The sequence below is a fragment of the Anarrhichthys ocellatus genome, unplaced genomic scaffold (assembly GCF_004355925.1).
Source record: "Anarrhichthys ocellatus isolate YVR2014 unplaced genomic scaffold, GSC_Weel_1.0 scaffold12, whole genome shotgun sequence".
In the NCBI taxonomy this organism is placed as follows: domain Eukaryota; kingdom Metazoa; phylum Chordata; class Actinopteri; order Perciformes; family Anarhichadidae; genus Anarrhichthys; species Anarrhichthys ocellatus.
The window spans coordinates 5,911,457-5,925,723 of NW_022280042.1; the positions used below are offsets into that span (position 1 = coordinate 5,911,457).

Genomic DNA, 14,267 nt, shown 5'->3' on the forward strand with positions numbered 1-14,267 from the left:
GGGTGTTGCGATCAAGCAGCAAGGAAAAAGAGCAGCGAAAGCAGGTCAGTGGCACAGTCTAGCAAGGCCAAGGTGGATTAGCTCAGGGTCGCAGACGTGCTGGTGTGTGTTTACGTGGGGGTGGCGGGGGGGGGGGGGGGACTGTGCAGTTACGCAAGAACGTGTACATCCCGGTGACTTTATGTGTATCCGAGGCCGTGCAAACAGGGGTGGGGCGCTGTCGCTCCGTCTTTATTCCCGCGGCAGTGCTTTCAAAACAAACCTGAGCGACAAAGATTAGCCCAAGCCGCTTAAAATATTGAAAGACGTCGCCTCGCCACCGCCACTGCTGTGGGCTCTCCTCCAGGAGATAGAGGAGAGAGACAGAGAGAGAGAGAGAGAGAGAGAGAGAGAGAGTTTAGGTTGGACGAGGATGGGCGGAGGCAGCGCGGCAGGCTGAACCTGTTCACCCCTCTGTGCCGAGCAGCATGGCTTTTCAGCAGGAAAGCGCAAGCGGAGTGCGAGGACTTTTCACCCCAATTTCATCCCGACAATGCACGCCGGCTCAGCGGAGAGGGGCGGAGAGCGGTTAGATGCGCTGAGAAAGGTGTTAGGAACTCATTGACTTTGGCCTTTAGCTCTATGTGTGTTGGCGTGTGCGCTTTGACGGCTGCCCCACAAGTAGAGCGTTCAGCTGGTGAAAGCGGGTGATTACAGGGCGAAGGCTAAAGCCCGGAGTAAGAGCTGCGTTAAGATTTGGGGTTAAAGGTTAAAGGCTGGCGAATTAATGTGTGTCAAGTTAATGGGAGGTCGTGACAGTTACAGTGAAACATGCGGCACACAAGAAACAAGTGCATGTGTTTGTGTGCACGTGACAAACACACACGTACAGTATACACAGCAGCTGCTCTGCTGAATATTCAGGAGAAAACACTTCACTTTCTGATGCACGCACACACACACATAAACCCAATAAACTCACTGCCTGTGAAGCGCTCTCTTTCTCCCTGTCTCGCTTATACACACACACATACACCAATGAAAATTATTGATGTGCTCTCTTATAAAACAGTGGCTGCTCCCTGAAGTATTCCTGGCAACATCACAGGCTGAAAATAGCTGCCGACCCAAATATCTTTCCCCGCCGGAGCGAAGACGGAGCCAGACCACAGCCACCGGCGACTGGCTTTACTAATTGGCATCATTTTACAATGAAATAATATCTGGGGCAAAAGACCAAATAACACGTAGCAGTAAAGCGGAGAGCAGGAGGACGGGCTGTCTAGCCACACAAGCGCTAGCAGAGACAAGCGGGGAGTGATTTGAGTAGGGGAGGGTCGAGAGAAAGGGGGGGGGGGGGGGTATGCCTTCGTTCTTGTTAGCATAAGTTATCAAATTATCATTCCTGAAAATACGCACGAGGGAGGAGTGAAACATTAATGTGACACCATCAGTTTAGTTGAAAAGATGGGGGGGGGGGGGGGGGGCATTTACAGCAGGGCCTCTTAAATGTTTTTAAGTCTGGTGTTTGTATCACAGATCCCCATGTGGATAGTTTGTTTTTTTATTGATTTAGCATTGAATAATAGAAGTTATCGCTCCGCTTTGAGATGATGCAGCCACAAGCAAAGAAATCTGCCAGTCAAGTCATTCGTGTCCATCAATGAAAGATTATTGCTATAATTTATTTGGCAAATAAATTGAAATATTTGCAATTCTGCATATTAACTGCTTTTTACTTGCTAATTCTTTTTGTTTTTAAAAGACATGACGAGGATATTTTCTGCACAGATGACCATCTTTTACCTCCAGAGAATGAATTCTCTTTGTGCAAGGACCTGCGCTCATGTCAGCCCACAAGATTACGCCAAAATATGCTGAAAAGCACATCCTGTTAACTTCCCACACACAACCACGTGCAAAGTACTGTACATGCAGGGAGAGATAGATGGAGGCAGGCTTAAACACACATGTCTTTTGGCAGCCCAAATCTTAATTAGCACCGGGAGATTCATCTAATCAAAGGGTTGCCAGCCCATCATTAGGGCTAAAACACACACTGCTCTCCTCACATACCAGAACAGAACAATGGGAAACAGAGGTACGCTGTCACGCTGATGAATGGCTCTTCCCGCTGGTCTCATTAAATCACAGAAGGGCACTTCCCGGGCCGTTCGAGGAGTTAAGCAGGGTGCAAAATCGTCTCACCCTCTCAGTCCCTCTACTTTGACACTTATATAGCCTTTTTTTTTTTCAAGGCTGCATGTCAAACTAATATTTTTTCCACGTGAAAAATTGTGCTTTCAGGCTTTGACATATAGGCTAATCCCAATTCAAGCTGAATCTGCCTGGTTTTGAGGATACAAGTCATATCATATTCAGACAACTCAGCCCTGCAGGGGTTTGGAATGACTGAAACGACATGATGTACCCAGTTGGCTGGAGATACCAGTGTCTTTAGGGTAATTTGGGACCCAGTTTAATCTTCCAGTGAATTGAGCATCAGCTGCTGACAATAGAAAACATCCTTTATCCGAGTCCTGACCTCTGGGTAAGATCCAGATTAAAGCTTGTTTTTATAAGATAAGAAAAAAAGAAAAGGAGGAGACAGAAACTCAGAGATTGAACGCAGGAAAAGAGTGATGATGAGGAAGGATCTTTGGAGAACAGACAGCCGGACGGAGGGAGATGCTGACACCAGACCGACAGCTTTTGGAGCGGCGAGCCACAACAGGTGGAAAAACACCACTGGCTTTGCATGTCGGACGACCGCAGCGACCCAGAGTTGGGTCAGGCATGCAAAGCACGCGCGCACACACACACACAGGACTGACACTTAGAGAGACAAGCTTTGCTTACATAATACAGCTAAAAGTCAAATCTCTCCTCAAAGCCGACGACAGGCATTGTTGCGTCTTTTGCTGGACTCCGAATGGAACCGAAGCTCACGCTCCTAAAGGTCAACGAGGCCCTGCGTTGGCGACTCAGCTGTGATCTTCGCCAATGCTTGTCTTGCATTATAAACTATCCAACCGGTTCCAGAGCGTGCCGGCGTCCTTGCGGCTGTCACCACCAAGAGCTTAGGGCCGTGATTGATGACTGGGCTTCGGATGACAACAACAAGCAGCGGTGTTTACACAGGGCAAATTGCCCTTGTCTCTCTCTCTCCACCTTCCGTCCCTTTTGCCCCCCCCCCCCCCCCCCCCCCCCCCCCCCCCCCCCCCCCCCCCCCCCCTTCCTCCCACTCAGTTTTTGGAGAGAGGTGGTCCACATGGCTAGATCTCCGGTTTCTGGATGGCTTCGAGTCCCTCGGGGAGGGATTAGCCTCCCAGAATGACAGCTAAACAAACAAACAGGCCAAAGCTGGTCTTCCTGCTTGCCAAGGCTGCCTAGCAACAGGTAGGCAGTGAGATGAGATGTAACGCCTGGTATGTCACAGCCAGGGATGGCTATAAAATGCCTGGGCGTGGTGTGAATTTGTGGCTATTATCAAAGCAAATGGATGTTGAAATATGTGAGCAGGCAGATTAAACACACTGCGGTCCAAGTGGGACGATAGGGAGGGGGTAACCACAGCGACCGTCTATCACTCGAAGCCCTCGCATGCTTAAGGCGTTGATTCATGGCAATTATTTCATTTAAAATGTATCACTGAAGTGTCACCCTGATGGCATTCAGCCATTACAACGAGCAATGCCGACAGCTTGGCTGTAACGTCGGCAACAATGAGTAATCTTATTGTTTCCCTCTAACGGCTCTCTGATGAGGCCCGTGAAAAACAGACCCTTCAGACCCGGCTAGCAGGTCAAATCAGAGCACATGCTCTCATCATCAGATACTTATGCATCAAAGGAAGCTCATAGCTGATGACATCAAGTTTAAATCTTTATAGGCCGCACATGAACAGGAAATCACTGCGCCCTGTCCCCTCAAATGATTAAAAAGTCAAACATGTGTTGGTTTCTCCGTCTGGACTTTGTGACTGCAGACTAGATTCATCCAGGCACAACGTTCTCACAATGAGTCTCTGTCCACGGACACATTATACACACTTCCTCCCAAATGCAAGGCTCCATTTGGTCCGCTGTGATGGATGCAAATACCTTTGATGCAACGCCTCCACCAGCAGCCTGGTGCCGTTTATTTGTGACACAAATTTTGAGTTCAATGTCTTTTTTTTTTTTTTTTTTGCAGAGAGGCTGACTCTAAATAGGGGTCAGAGCAGGGCAATGAGAGAGTCATGAGAGAGAGAGAGAGAGAGAGAGAGAGAGAGAGAGAGAGAGAGAGAGAGAGAGAAGAGAGTCCGTGGTGATTCCAGAGCTTAAAACGAATGCCTGAGACTCTTCTCTCCCTTTCTGTTTTCAGCCTGCGGTTGCCAAGCCGGATGGCAGCGGCGAAGCATGTCGGATCACTGTAAGGTGCTGTAACGGCTTCCCGATTTCGCCTCAAATGATGTGAAAGTCATTGCCAAGCCATGTGTGCTGGTGTGAGGCGAAAAAAAATGACTGGCTCCTCTCCTCACTGTTAATCAAACCTGGGGGTGGTAGAGCGCTTTGCAGACGGAAGCCATACATAAAGATGTGCTTGTTCACCACCCTCCCCTCCTCTCCTCTCGCCTCCCCCTTTGCTGCCTTTTTTTTTCCCTTCTACACCACCTCCTCTGCCTGTCACCCCTCTCCCTCTCTCTCTGACGGACCAGTCGCCAGAGCATCAGACAAATGAATGCTTCCTCCGCGTCCTCTCTTTCATCAGCGCCACCAACCTTTTCATCAACGCCCATAAAGCAGTGGAAGGCACCCATCACCGGCAATCGCCTCTCAGCCGTCTGAGTGATGAGACAGAGGTGGTGGAGTTCAGTAAGCGCTCTTGTGGCATGAATGGATGTTACTGGGTCAGGGGGTCGCCGGCATATCTCGTTACACAACACACACAAAATACACACAAACCTGTGCACCTGCGCATGGGCGCACGCACAGAGAACACATCCACATCTCAAGAGGATGAAATTCTGAGCCTGCAACGGCAAAACCGGGATGTTCCAGTCTCTGGAGACTAAACTAAAGGTAAAACAGCAAATTCCTGCAAAAGCAAAAACAAAATAGTGTCAGTAGCAACGAGAGAACAGCGAGCACTGTCTTGTTAACATAACTGCTGCTGCTCAGGAGCCAAATTGGGTTTTTCGCTGTTGCAGCTCATTTATCTGTTTATACTAATTAGATGAACTCATAGCTCTTTCATTACAGTCTCTCCCCCCCTTTCCTCGTCAACAGACGTGCATCCTCTCCTCAAATCGATGCATTGAGTAATAACCTTGTGGCTGCAAAACACTTCGAAAGCATCCAGCGGAGATGCCGCATGGCGCACAAAGGCTTTCCTTTCATGCCTCGGTGAATCGCGTTCCGGGGCCATGTCAAAAAGATTCTGCGTGGCATCCGTCTTCAAGATCTTCTGACTGCTACCGGGTTAGAGGCGAGCAAAACAACGCTGCGAGGAATCAATTTCATATTCCACACGTGAGCGTCATGAGGCAGCACGGACTCGTCTGAATACTTTGAGGATGTCTGGAAATTAAGTGCAGCTATAAAAGGTTGTTGTGTGTAACATGAATAGCTATTAGGAGCGACTCTGCTGTGATACCGCAACATGACTTGTCAACTTTCCATCACATCGGTAGGCTTTTGTGCAAACGGGACCACACGTCAGTTAAACTAAAAGGGAATTAACTACATTTTTCTTTGGAGAGCGTCCAAACTTGATTCCGAGAACCCCACATCTCATACTTACAGTTGATGTGACATTTTAATAAAGCCACGGGTGCGGAACGACGACACCACCAGGAGCTCTTTTGAGACAAATAAGATTAAGTCCCAGTTTGTCCTTCCTCCTCCTGCTCGCAGAATACAGAGCTGTGCCCCTTACAGGATTGATTTAATTTCAATTTGCATAAAATTACACCAAACAGCAGCGAGTGAAAGGTCACAGGGAAGAGACGGGGCGTGTGCTTTCACCGGTTGGTTTAGCTTGATACACGATTCAGACGCCTGAACTCGTTGATTCTCGTTCACTCAAGAGAGGAGTGACTTGGGGGGGACATTGTTACCTGGCAGACGTACGCGTGGGGGGGGGGGGGGGGGAGACACAAGTCCTGAGCTTACACAACAGCCCTGCAGAGATCAAAAATCCATACTGTGCTAATTCTATAAGAGGACAAAAAAGAGAGAATGGAGGAACAAGGCACGGAGGAGGACGAAGACAGGAAGGAGGGGGGGCGGTTGGCTGCGCTCCCCAGCAAGTCTGCTGTGTGTGAGAAAGCAGATGTGGCCTACAGAGGATTAAATAACACACCGAGACACGCACGCAAGCCGTGTGCACGTACGCGCACGTGCACACGGCGGCGGTACGGATGCGTATGGACATTCACAGTTCTCTTTTGTGGCTTCTTCTTACTCCTCTTGCTTACTTCCCATCCTCATCCCTCTGGAGGCCAACAGGAGGGGTCGCCATGCTGTCTCTCTGAGCCGGACAGCAGCTTTAACGGCCCGACTTTTCCTTGGCCTAAAACCAAATAACTCCATCTATGTGCATCCCTACTTCTCCGTCCCGTTCCCTAGTGGTGTCCATTGTGCCTGTACCCTCTTCTCCGACTGTCTTTCCGAGTGTGTTTTGTCCCTCCTGGGGGGGGGGGGTTTCGAGCCCACCCGACTGTGAAATGCAAAACCCTGCAGCGAGGAGAATGTGCGTGCTCTGCAACTTCCTCCACCTCTACGTTCGCCCCCCCACCCCCCTCACACACGCACACCCAGACGGTGCTGCTGCTACTGCTGCTGTGCGTGTTGTGGAGTCGCAGGCATGAGATGTAAATGGATGCATCTGAGCACGCTGCCTTGCATATGGAGGTCGCGCCGGAGCGCCCCGCTGCTCCTTCCACATTTAGAAGCGCCGAAGCCATGTGCAATCTGTCCGGAATCCACATATAGAAGCCCATAATGCACCGCGCAGCTACGTACAGACGTTTCACTTGGGTAGGCATCAGGCACTCAGTCTACATGTGTGTACGTGTGTGTGTTTGTGTGTGTGTGTTTCTGTTGAGCCCCTGAGGAATAATATATGTGTTGGAGGGTATGGCGTGTGTGCTGAGGTCAATGACAGACAGCCATTTGTGGTGTCCCGTTACATCCTATCCATCAGGGTCAAGTGCTGTGGATGAGGACACAGATCCTCGAATCCCGATGTTTAGTCTTTACATTTTGGCATCTGCACGCTCAGAAGATGCTGATAAATGTTTAACAGTGAAGCTAAGTGAGGCTTCATCGCCGCGCATGCCAGTTTACAAAATGGCACAACAAAGCACTGGAAACAGCAGCCAAGCAATTCATGTCGGTATAAAGACGCAAAATTACACGTGTACACTTCGCTTTTAGGGAAACTGGGTTCCACATAAACAGTAAATTATGACCAGCCATGCTTGTTCCAAATCCAGCTCAGCCCGGCTGTTTGTTCCCACTCTGAACAACCAACTGTACTGGGATTTGGAAGCGAGACAGCACAGTTCAGTTTGGCACTATTTAGTTCAATAATGGAACAAATAGCAGCCTCAGATGTACCATCTGCAGACCTCCAAAACACTTTCCTCCTTTTCTGCTCCCCATCCCCCTATAACCGCCTGAATCATGCCTCGCAGACACCAACAGGGGACACAGTCATCATTCTTGCCATGGCGTCTCAGGGAGCCATTTAGGGTCCGACTACAACGGCCTCCTATCTCACCATCACGCCCCATAAAAGCATCAGATTCTAAATTGTGCCTGGAACACAGAGGGGGGATTGCTCCGAGCGCGGGTCTCGTTCGGAGGCAGAGCTTTTAAGGCGAGCCACAGCTCATAATTCGTGTATTCAGGAGGGCTCGGTGCCATCTTCAGAACATCTCGGTGCTGTGTGGGGGGGGGGGCAAGTCATAATAATCCTTGTGTTCACAGGGACACCATGCACTCTTTTTATTCCAAATAAGGGTTGTTTTCCAAGAACTTTGATATTCACTCCAATGATTCGTTAGGGGACACAGCTTTCAGTAAAAGTCTACAAATTGGAGAGACTGTATAATATGTGATGTAAGTGATATATTTCCTCCTTCTTAGTGTTTTCTTTCTTTAATTAAGCTTGGTAACAGCATGGTAAAAAAACAAAAACATTTATGCTGTGAAAATGAAACTGGATGTGAACTTTTTAAGCATCAAAAGTGGCTAAAGGTGCAAGAAGCGTGTCGGCTTCCATCTCAGGTGATGCAGATCTGCAGATGCGATCAGGAAAGCAACCTGTGACATTTCATATTTTAAAAGTCTGTTTGTCCTGTAGACCAAAGCCAGGTTCAATAGAAGAGTTTCACCTCTAAAACCAGATACCTGTCATTTAAAAATGGCATCGTCCCACACCAGACAAAAGCTGAATGAGAGCAGATATATGCTTGGTTAAAAAAATTACATTCTCTACATTTATTAAGAGACTTGATGATCTTTAATTCCAAAATGGACGTTGTCTCGGGGAGAAGAAGCTGCAGACATCCCAGTGAGAGGCATCTCCAGCCTCCACAGAGAAGAGCTCTCCCAGCCTTTTGCCTACACACGCAGCTGGCTCTCTCTCCCATTTGCATTATATCGATTTTGATATGCGTGGCTGTGGGTGAGAAACGGGGAGAGACATGCGCTGCGCATATGGTACACGCAGGCCCATGCAATTTAAAAACCATCTGACAGTGAAGCTGGGAGTTGGAGACTTGTTATGAAAAGATGCGTCGGTGGGTAACAGTAGGATGCCAATTAGACTGCTTGGCCACAACGAATGGATCCGCGGTCACGCACCGGTTTCTCCCTCTCCCTCCTCCTCCCTCCATCCTCCCCTCTCACGCATGGAGCAGAGAAGTGTGTGTGTTCCTGAACAATACCAGCATCAAATTTCCATGCAATGATTTTTTTTTTCCTTTGCTCGGTCAGTCGAGTGCAGCATGGAAAGCATCATCACCAGCAGCAGCAGCAATGCAGGCGGGCCGACGGATGCATGGCCCTTATTTTGACTTAGATATGGAAAATGAAGGGTTTGTTTGGTAAAAGACGGTGCACATATGCATGAAAGGTGCAGCTAAATTGAGTTTGTGTAACAAATAAATAGGAAAGACATATTGACTGTTTAAAAAGTAGATATTTTAAGCAATTTTACACCAGGAAATCAGTCACATGACACACACGGGTATAATAAAACACATCTGTGCTGACATCAACAGAACAGATCCGTGTGATATGATGTGTGAGGACCAGTAATGGTGGTGAAGTGCCAGTGCGTCTCCCCACGCATCCATCACCATGTGGCAGCGTGCAGCCGCGTGCTTATCTCTCCACATCCATTCACTTTACTTGGATGGAGGAAGTGTGTGAGGGGGTCAAAAATGTGTGACGCGCAGATGAGAGTTATTCTTTTTCCTGCACTGCCCTCACACATTTTTCCACCACTGCATTTAAAGAGGGAACAAAGCCAGACATGTTAGGGTATCTATTATGAATACGCGAGGGGACTTCTCTCCATACAGGGGTGGGGGGGTCACAACTCAGTAATCTGAGGGATGCAGATGTATTATTCACGACCAATTCGCTCCCTGTTATGGGATTCGGATCTTCAATTTTCCCAAATCGCATTTGACAGCTTTATTACGCGCCGCGTGCGTTCGCATCTTATCCACTTTGCCATCTCTGGGACAATTGTCAGCTGTGTGAGTGATGGAGAGCATTTCCTCTGAACTACACACATTTCACGCTTTTTTTTTTGATGGAGGGAGAGGGGGTGGGGTGGGAGAGAAAGTTGACGCCTGCGTCCCGAGCGCATGCGAACCCACCGGCGAGCGCACTGCGCGGTTCGAGCTCCGCGATGAGGATGAAAGTTGAGACATACCTGCTGCCAGTTTTCCTCCAGCGACGGCATGGCGGAGAAGTAGCCGGTGTCGTGGACGAGCTGAAGTTCCTGAAAGATACTATGGTTCGCTAAGACATCCATTCTGACGCTCGGTGATGGAAAACAAGAACGATGCACAAGAAATATGCCTCCTGCCTTGGCTGTGTCAGACCTCTGCATCCACTTCTTTCATATTAGTCCATGAGAGGAGATTAATTGCTCAGTGCGGCGTCTCGAGATGTGGCGATTAGGGCCCCTGTACCTGCGCGCATAATCGGACTCGGTGCGTAAAAGAGACAGGGGGTGATGGAGGCTCCATGCGTATCCGTGTTGCCAAACTAGACACTGATAGGGAGCCAAAGGAGGGGAGGGGCTTGTAAACGAAGGGGAGTTGTTCGGTTCGTCAATCAACTCCTCTGCCTGTCCATTTAAGGCGAAGGGGCGGTGGAGGATTCGTCGGAGCCGCGGCGGAGCGTGGAGGGGCGGGGTTAGGCAGATTCAGCGGGCGGGATTGGCCCCGGAGCCACGTCACTCAAGTCGAATATGGGCTCGATAGGTGAGCTATTTATGGATGGGTATATTAGATTTGGAAGAAGGTCTGAAAGGCTAGTCTGAGAGGAGAAGCCTGGTGTAAACATCATGTGCTCACAAACAGGAGCTGGAAACAGTATTAATATGCTGCTATATTGTTCCACTGTGTAAATGTGGAATCATAATGAGATGCAGGATGGGGCATTAGACTGTAGGGGAAATGTGTAGAGTGTATAGAGACTCTATGCTTTGATAATGAGTTTAAACTTATCATACTTGCTGATATTTATCTCCATAATGCTGTTTTGCAGTGTTCCTGCAGACTGTATTATTGGTTTGAACTATGAATATTAAAGATTTAGTTTGTTCATTCTATATTTTGAATGTCATGGTAACACAACAGAGACTTCCTCACAAGCCGTTCACTGAGGTTGAAAGTCATATGGACTGTTCATCAGGCTGGAGGCTTCTTACACTGACCCACATTGATCAAGATCAGCCGCTGCACTTCTATTTACGCAGCACCCGTGTGCTGTCAGTAAAAGAGGGGTGAACACAAGTCCACCGTGTGTGTGTGTGTGTGTGTGTGTGCGTGTGTGTGGAATGATAGATAAGTAGCCAAATCTTCCTCGATGCGTCTTGTTTGGTGGTGTGAGTAATGCCGCTTATTCGCTCGCCCCATGTAAGCCATCGGAATTGTACACTTCCACGCTGGCTTAATGGTATTCTCTCTGTCTCTCTCTCTCTCACACACACACACACACACACACACACACACACAGAGTGCTGTAGAGGTCTGTAATCTCATTACAGTGCAGGGAAAGGCTGGCCGAGGGCCCCGGCTACGCGATTCACACATGGCATTTTTGGGAGGGAGAGCTCACATCAGACAGACGATGAAGCTCCCGCTGACATTTATCCATTTGACACAACTCACTCTGTCCGTCTGGTCTTTCCTTCCCTGTCTCTCTCTCCTTTTCTATGTTTTTTTTCCTGCCCCTTGCTCTTTAAGTCTGCCCCCTTTTATTTCTCCCAGTTTGATTCCTTTCCTCTCTTTCAGACAGTCTCCATCATCTTTCTCCTCATAAGCCTGTACCAGTTTCAGCAGTAATGGATGGGCTACAGAAAGATATGACATACATGCTGACGTCAACAGTCTAGCATGGCTGCGTTCTGTTTAGCCGATCTCCGCACGGCTGACTGAAGTGTAAAATATTTAGCAGACAAATCCGGTTATTTTTATGCATTGTTTAGCTCCTCAGCCTGGTCTCTAAATTAAGTTCCAGTGTAACAAAACTGTATTATTAATTACGCTCCCAGAGAAATGTGTTTTTGACGTATCACAAATAGGTTTCCAATCAAAGTCCAAAAAAGTCCAAAAAGGGAGGACAGGAACCACCTATAGAGTGCACATTAAAGTTCATTAGGGTCGTGTGCAAACATCTTCATGGAGACGCACTGCTGCAACCCCACGTCCACGTTTGTCTGGCCACAGAAAAAGGTCACATTTCCAGTTCCAAGTTTATATATCTTCTTCTTGAACATAGAACAATATAACCGAATGACCTGAAAATATTTCTGACTATATTTCTGTTTTAAGCAGCTTACAAATGTCACAGCAAAACTATAAATTATGCTCCATCTCACTAAATAATACTGCAAGAGATAAAATGTCAACTATAAAGTATGTCCATACAACACTTTATATTATTAATTAAGGTCTCAATGAACTTTATTGCAGACTTTAAGACACTTTATGTGTTCATATGTGGCAGTATTATGGGTACTATATTTTGCCACATTGTGCCATATAATCTTCCTATTTAAATTAATCTTCGGATTGATGTTATCAGCCTGTCATGAAGAGGCATTGACAAAAAAAATGCAGTTGTTTCACACTTGTTTTAAGTTACAGTTTGTTTTGCAGTGTACCAACATCACCAGGAATTAGCAAAACTGAAAGCCTAGTCATGGTGCCCCTTTTCAGCCGTGTACCCCACCACCATCACCACCTCCTCCTCCTCCTCCCCCTCCCCAACCTCTTCCTCGGCCTGAAGCCCATGCATATCATAGATAAAAAGTAAGTGCTCACCATTATCTGCGGGCACACCGCGTTATATTGTGGATGCTGACATTGCTCTTACCTGGCAGTTGGTGCTTTTACTATATTAATAATGGAGCAGGCGCCATCCATCATGAGGATATGACGCTGCTAATCATGTCAGTTCCCTGCATATTCACTCCTTTCATCGAAAGAGGAGGAGAGGTAGTGGGAGAGAGGCGGGGGGGGGGGGGGGGGAGGAAGAGCGGGAGAGTGACGGTAAGAAAGCAGAGATAAACAAAGAGAGGGGAGATGATGAGGAAGAAGAGGGGAAGAGAGAGGGCGAAAGAGGGAGATGGAAGGGGACAATACCAATGTGCTGAACACATGACAGATGCCCTTGGCCTTTTGCTGAATGGCTTCCCTGTTGGCAGGAGTTAACCAGTGTATTTAAACAGGACAAGACAAATGGGACCTCTACTCCCGCTGCTTACTGAACCAGCCCATTTCTATTCCAACTCACAGCCTTCCCCCATGTGGGAATGCTAATATGGTTAGCTGACATTGGCAGGGTTAAAACTTCATGACAGCGTTTTATTGTAATATTGACTTTACTGTAACTTGCCTATTTTTCCTAACCTTTTACTAACTTCTACTGGGCATTTTTTCACAATTGCGCTGCGAAAACATGAGCCAAAAAAATGCATTTTGTTAAATGCTAAGTTGTAGAAGCTTGGCCTCATAAAAATGGATACTTACATGTTTCCGAAGCTGTTTCACCTGTTTTGAGAAGAACAGAAGACCAGTCTACTCTAACATATTGTAATTGAGCTACCAAAGAGAAGTCGATTTGCATTGAAAACAGCACCTGATGTTCGCAGCAGCACACTCCCCAGCTCGCCTCCACCCATTAGTCTTCTGCAACAGAGGCACCTTGAGTGTCAGTGCTGTGCTTTGCTTCATTTGGCCTCATTTGGCGTAATATGACATCCGCATGCTCTGATGCGCTTTAACATAACATTTACACCAATATGGTGCATTCTCCTCCAGTTCAGATTGCTTCAGCATAGTATTGTTATGACTTCTATGTTTAGAGGAAATAAGGATGTACAAATGTTCCCCCGACATCTGTCCTGGAGCGAGCCTCTTGGCCGGCCTTCGACACAGAAAAGGGAATTTGCTGGTGATTGATGGGCCTGGATTAAATAAAGATAAGATTTTGAAAACGTGGCCATATGTCTGCCGTGTGCGGCATCTCTTTTGGCTCGGAGCCCGGATGCAGAACATCTTCAATATCCTGACGTCTTCTTCATGCTGCTCCTCGATCCGGGGGAAGAGCCCGGGGGAGAAGATGGAGGTGGAGGTGGGCAACGGGTAGGGGCGAGGAGGGGTGGATTTCAGAGCGACAGGCCGACTGAGAAAAGCGATAATGAGCGCTCGGGGCTGTCTAGGGTGCAAACTGCTTTCAGCGCGAGATAGCTGTGAGGGGAAGGGAACGGAGAAGGGGGGGAGGGAGGAAAGGGTGCAGGAGAAAGTGCCCCCTCAGCTGGCTGATGTTTGATATGGCGCTGCTGCTTCCTACGCCGGGAAGAACCAGCAGAAACACCGCCAGTGAGGAGGCCATGAGGGGCAGCTGTTAAGTGCCAATTAGGCGACGATGAGTGGGAGACGGAAATACCCGTTTGCGCACGCTCTCCCGGCGAGCGGGCGGGGAGGAGTAGTCAAAAAGTGAAACAAATAGGGCCTAATCCCTGTCAGCTCTCCCAGAGTCGCTCCCCTC

At 48.1% G+C, this 14,267-nt stretch overlaps 1 protein-coding gene across 1 annotated transcript in view; it reads right to left on the minus strand.

The window, feature by feature from the left end:
• Window positions 1-10,248, minus strand: part of klf7a (Kruppel like factor 7a) — a 32,911-nt gene extending 22,663 nt beyond the window's left edge. The window contains exon 1 of the mRNA XM_031852027.1: window positions 9,916-10,248. Within this exon, the coding sequence (XP_031707887.1) occupies window positions 9,916-10,095 (180 nt within the window). The 5' untranslated portion in view covers window positions 10,096-10,248. The remainder of the gene's footprint in view (window positions 1-9,915) is intronic.
• Window positions 10,249-14,267: the final 4,019 nt, after the last annotated feature.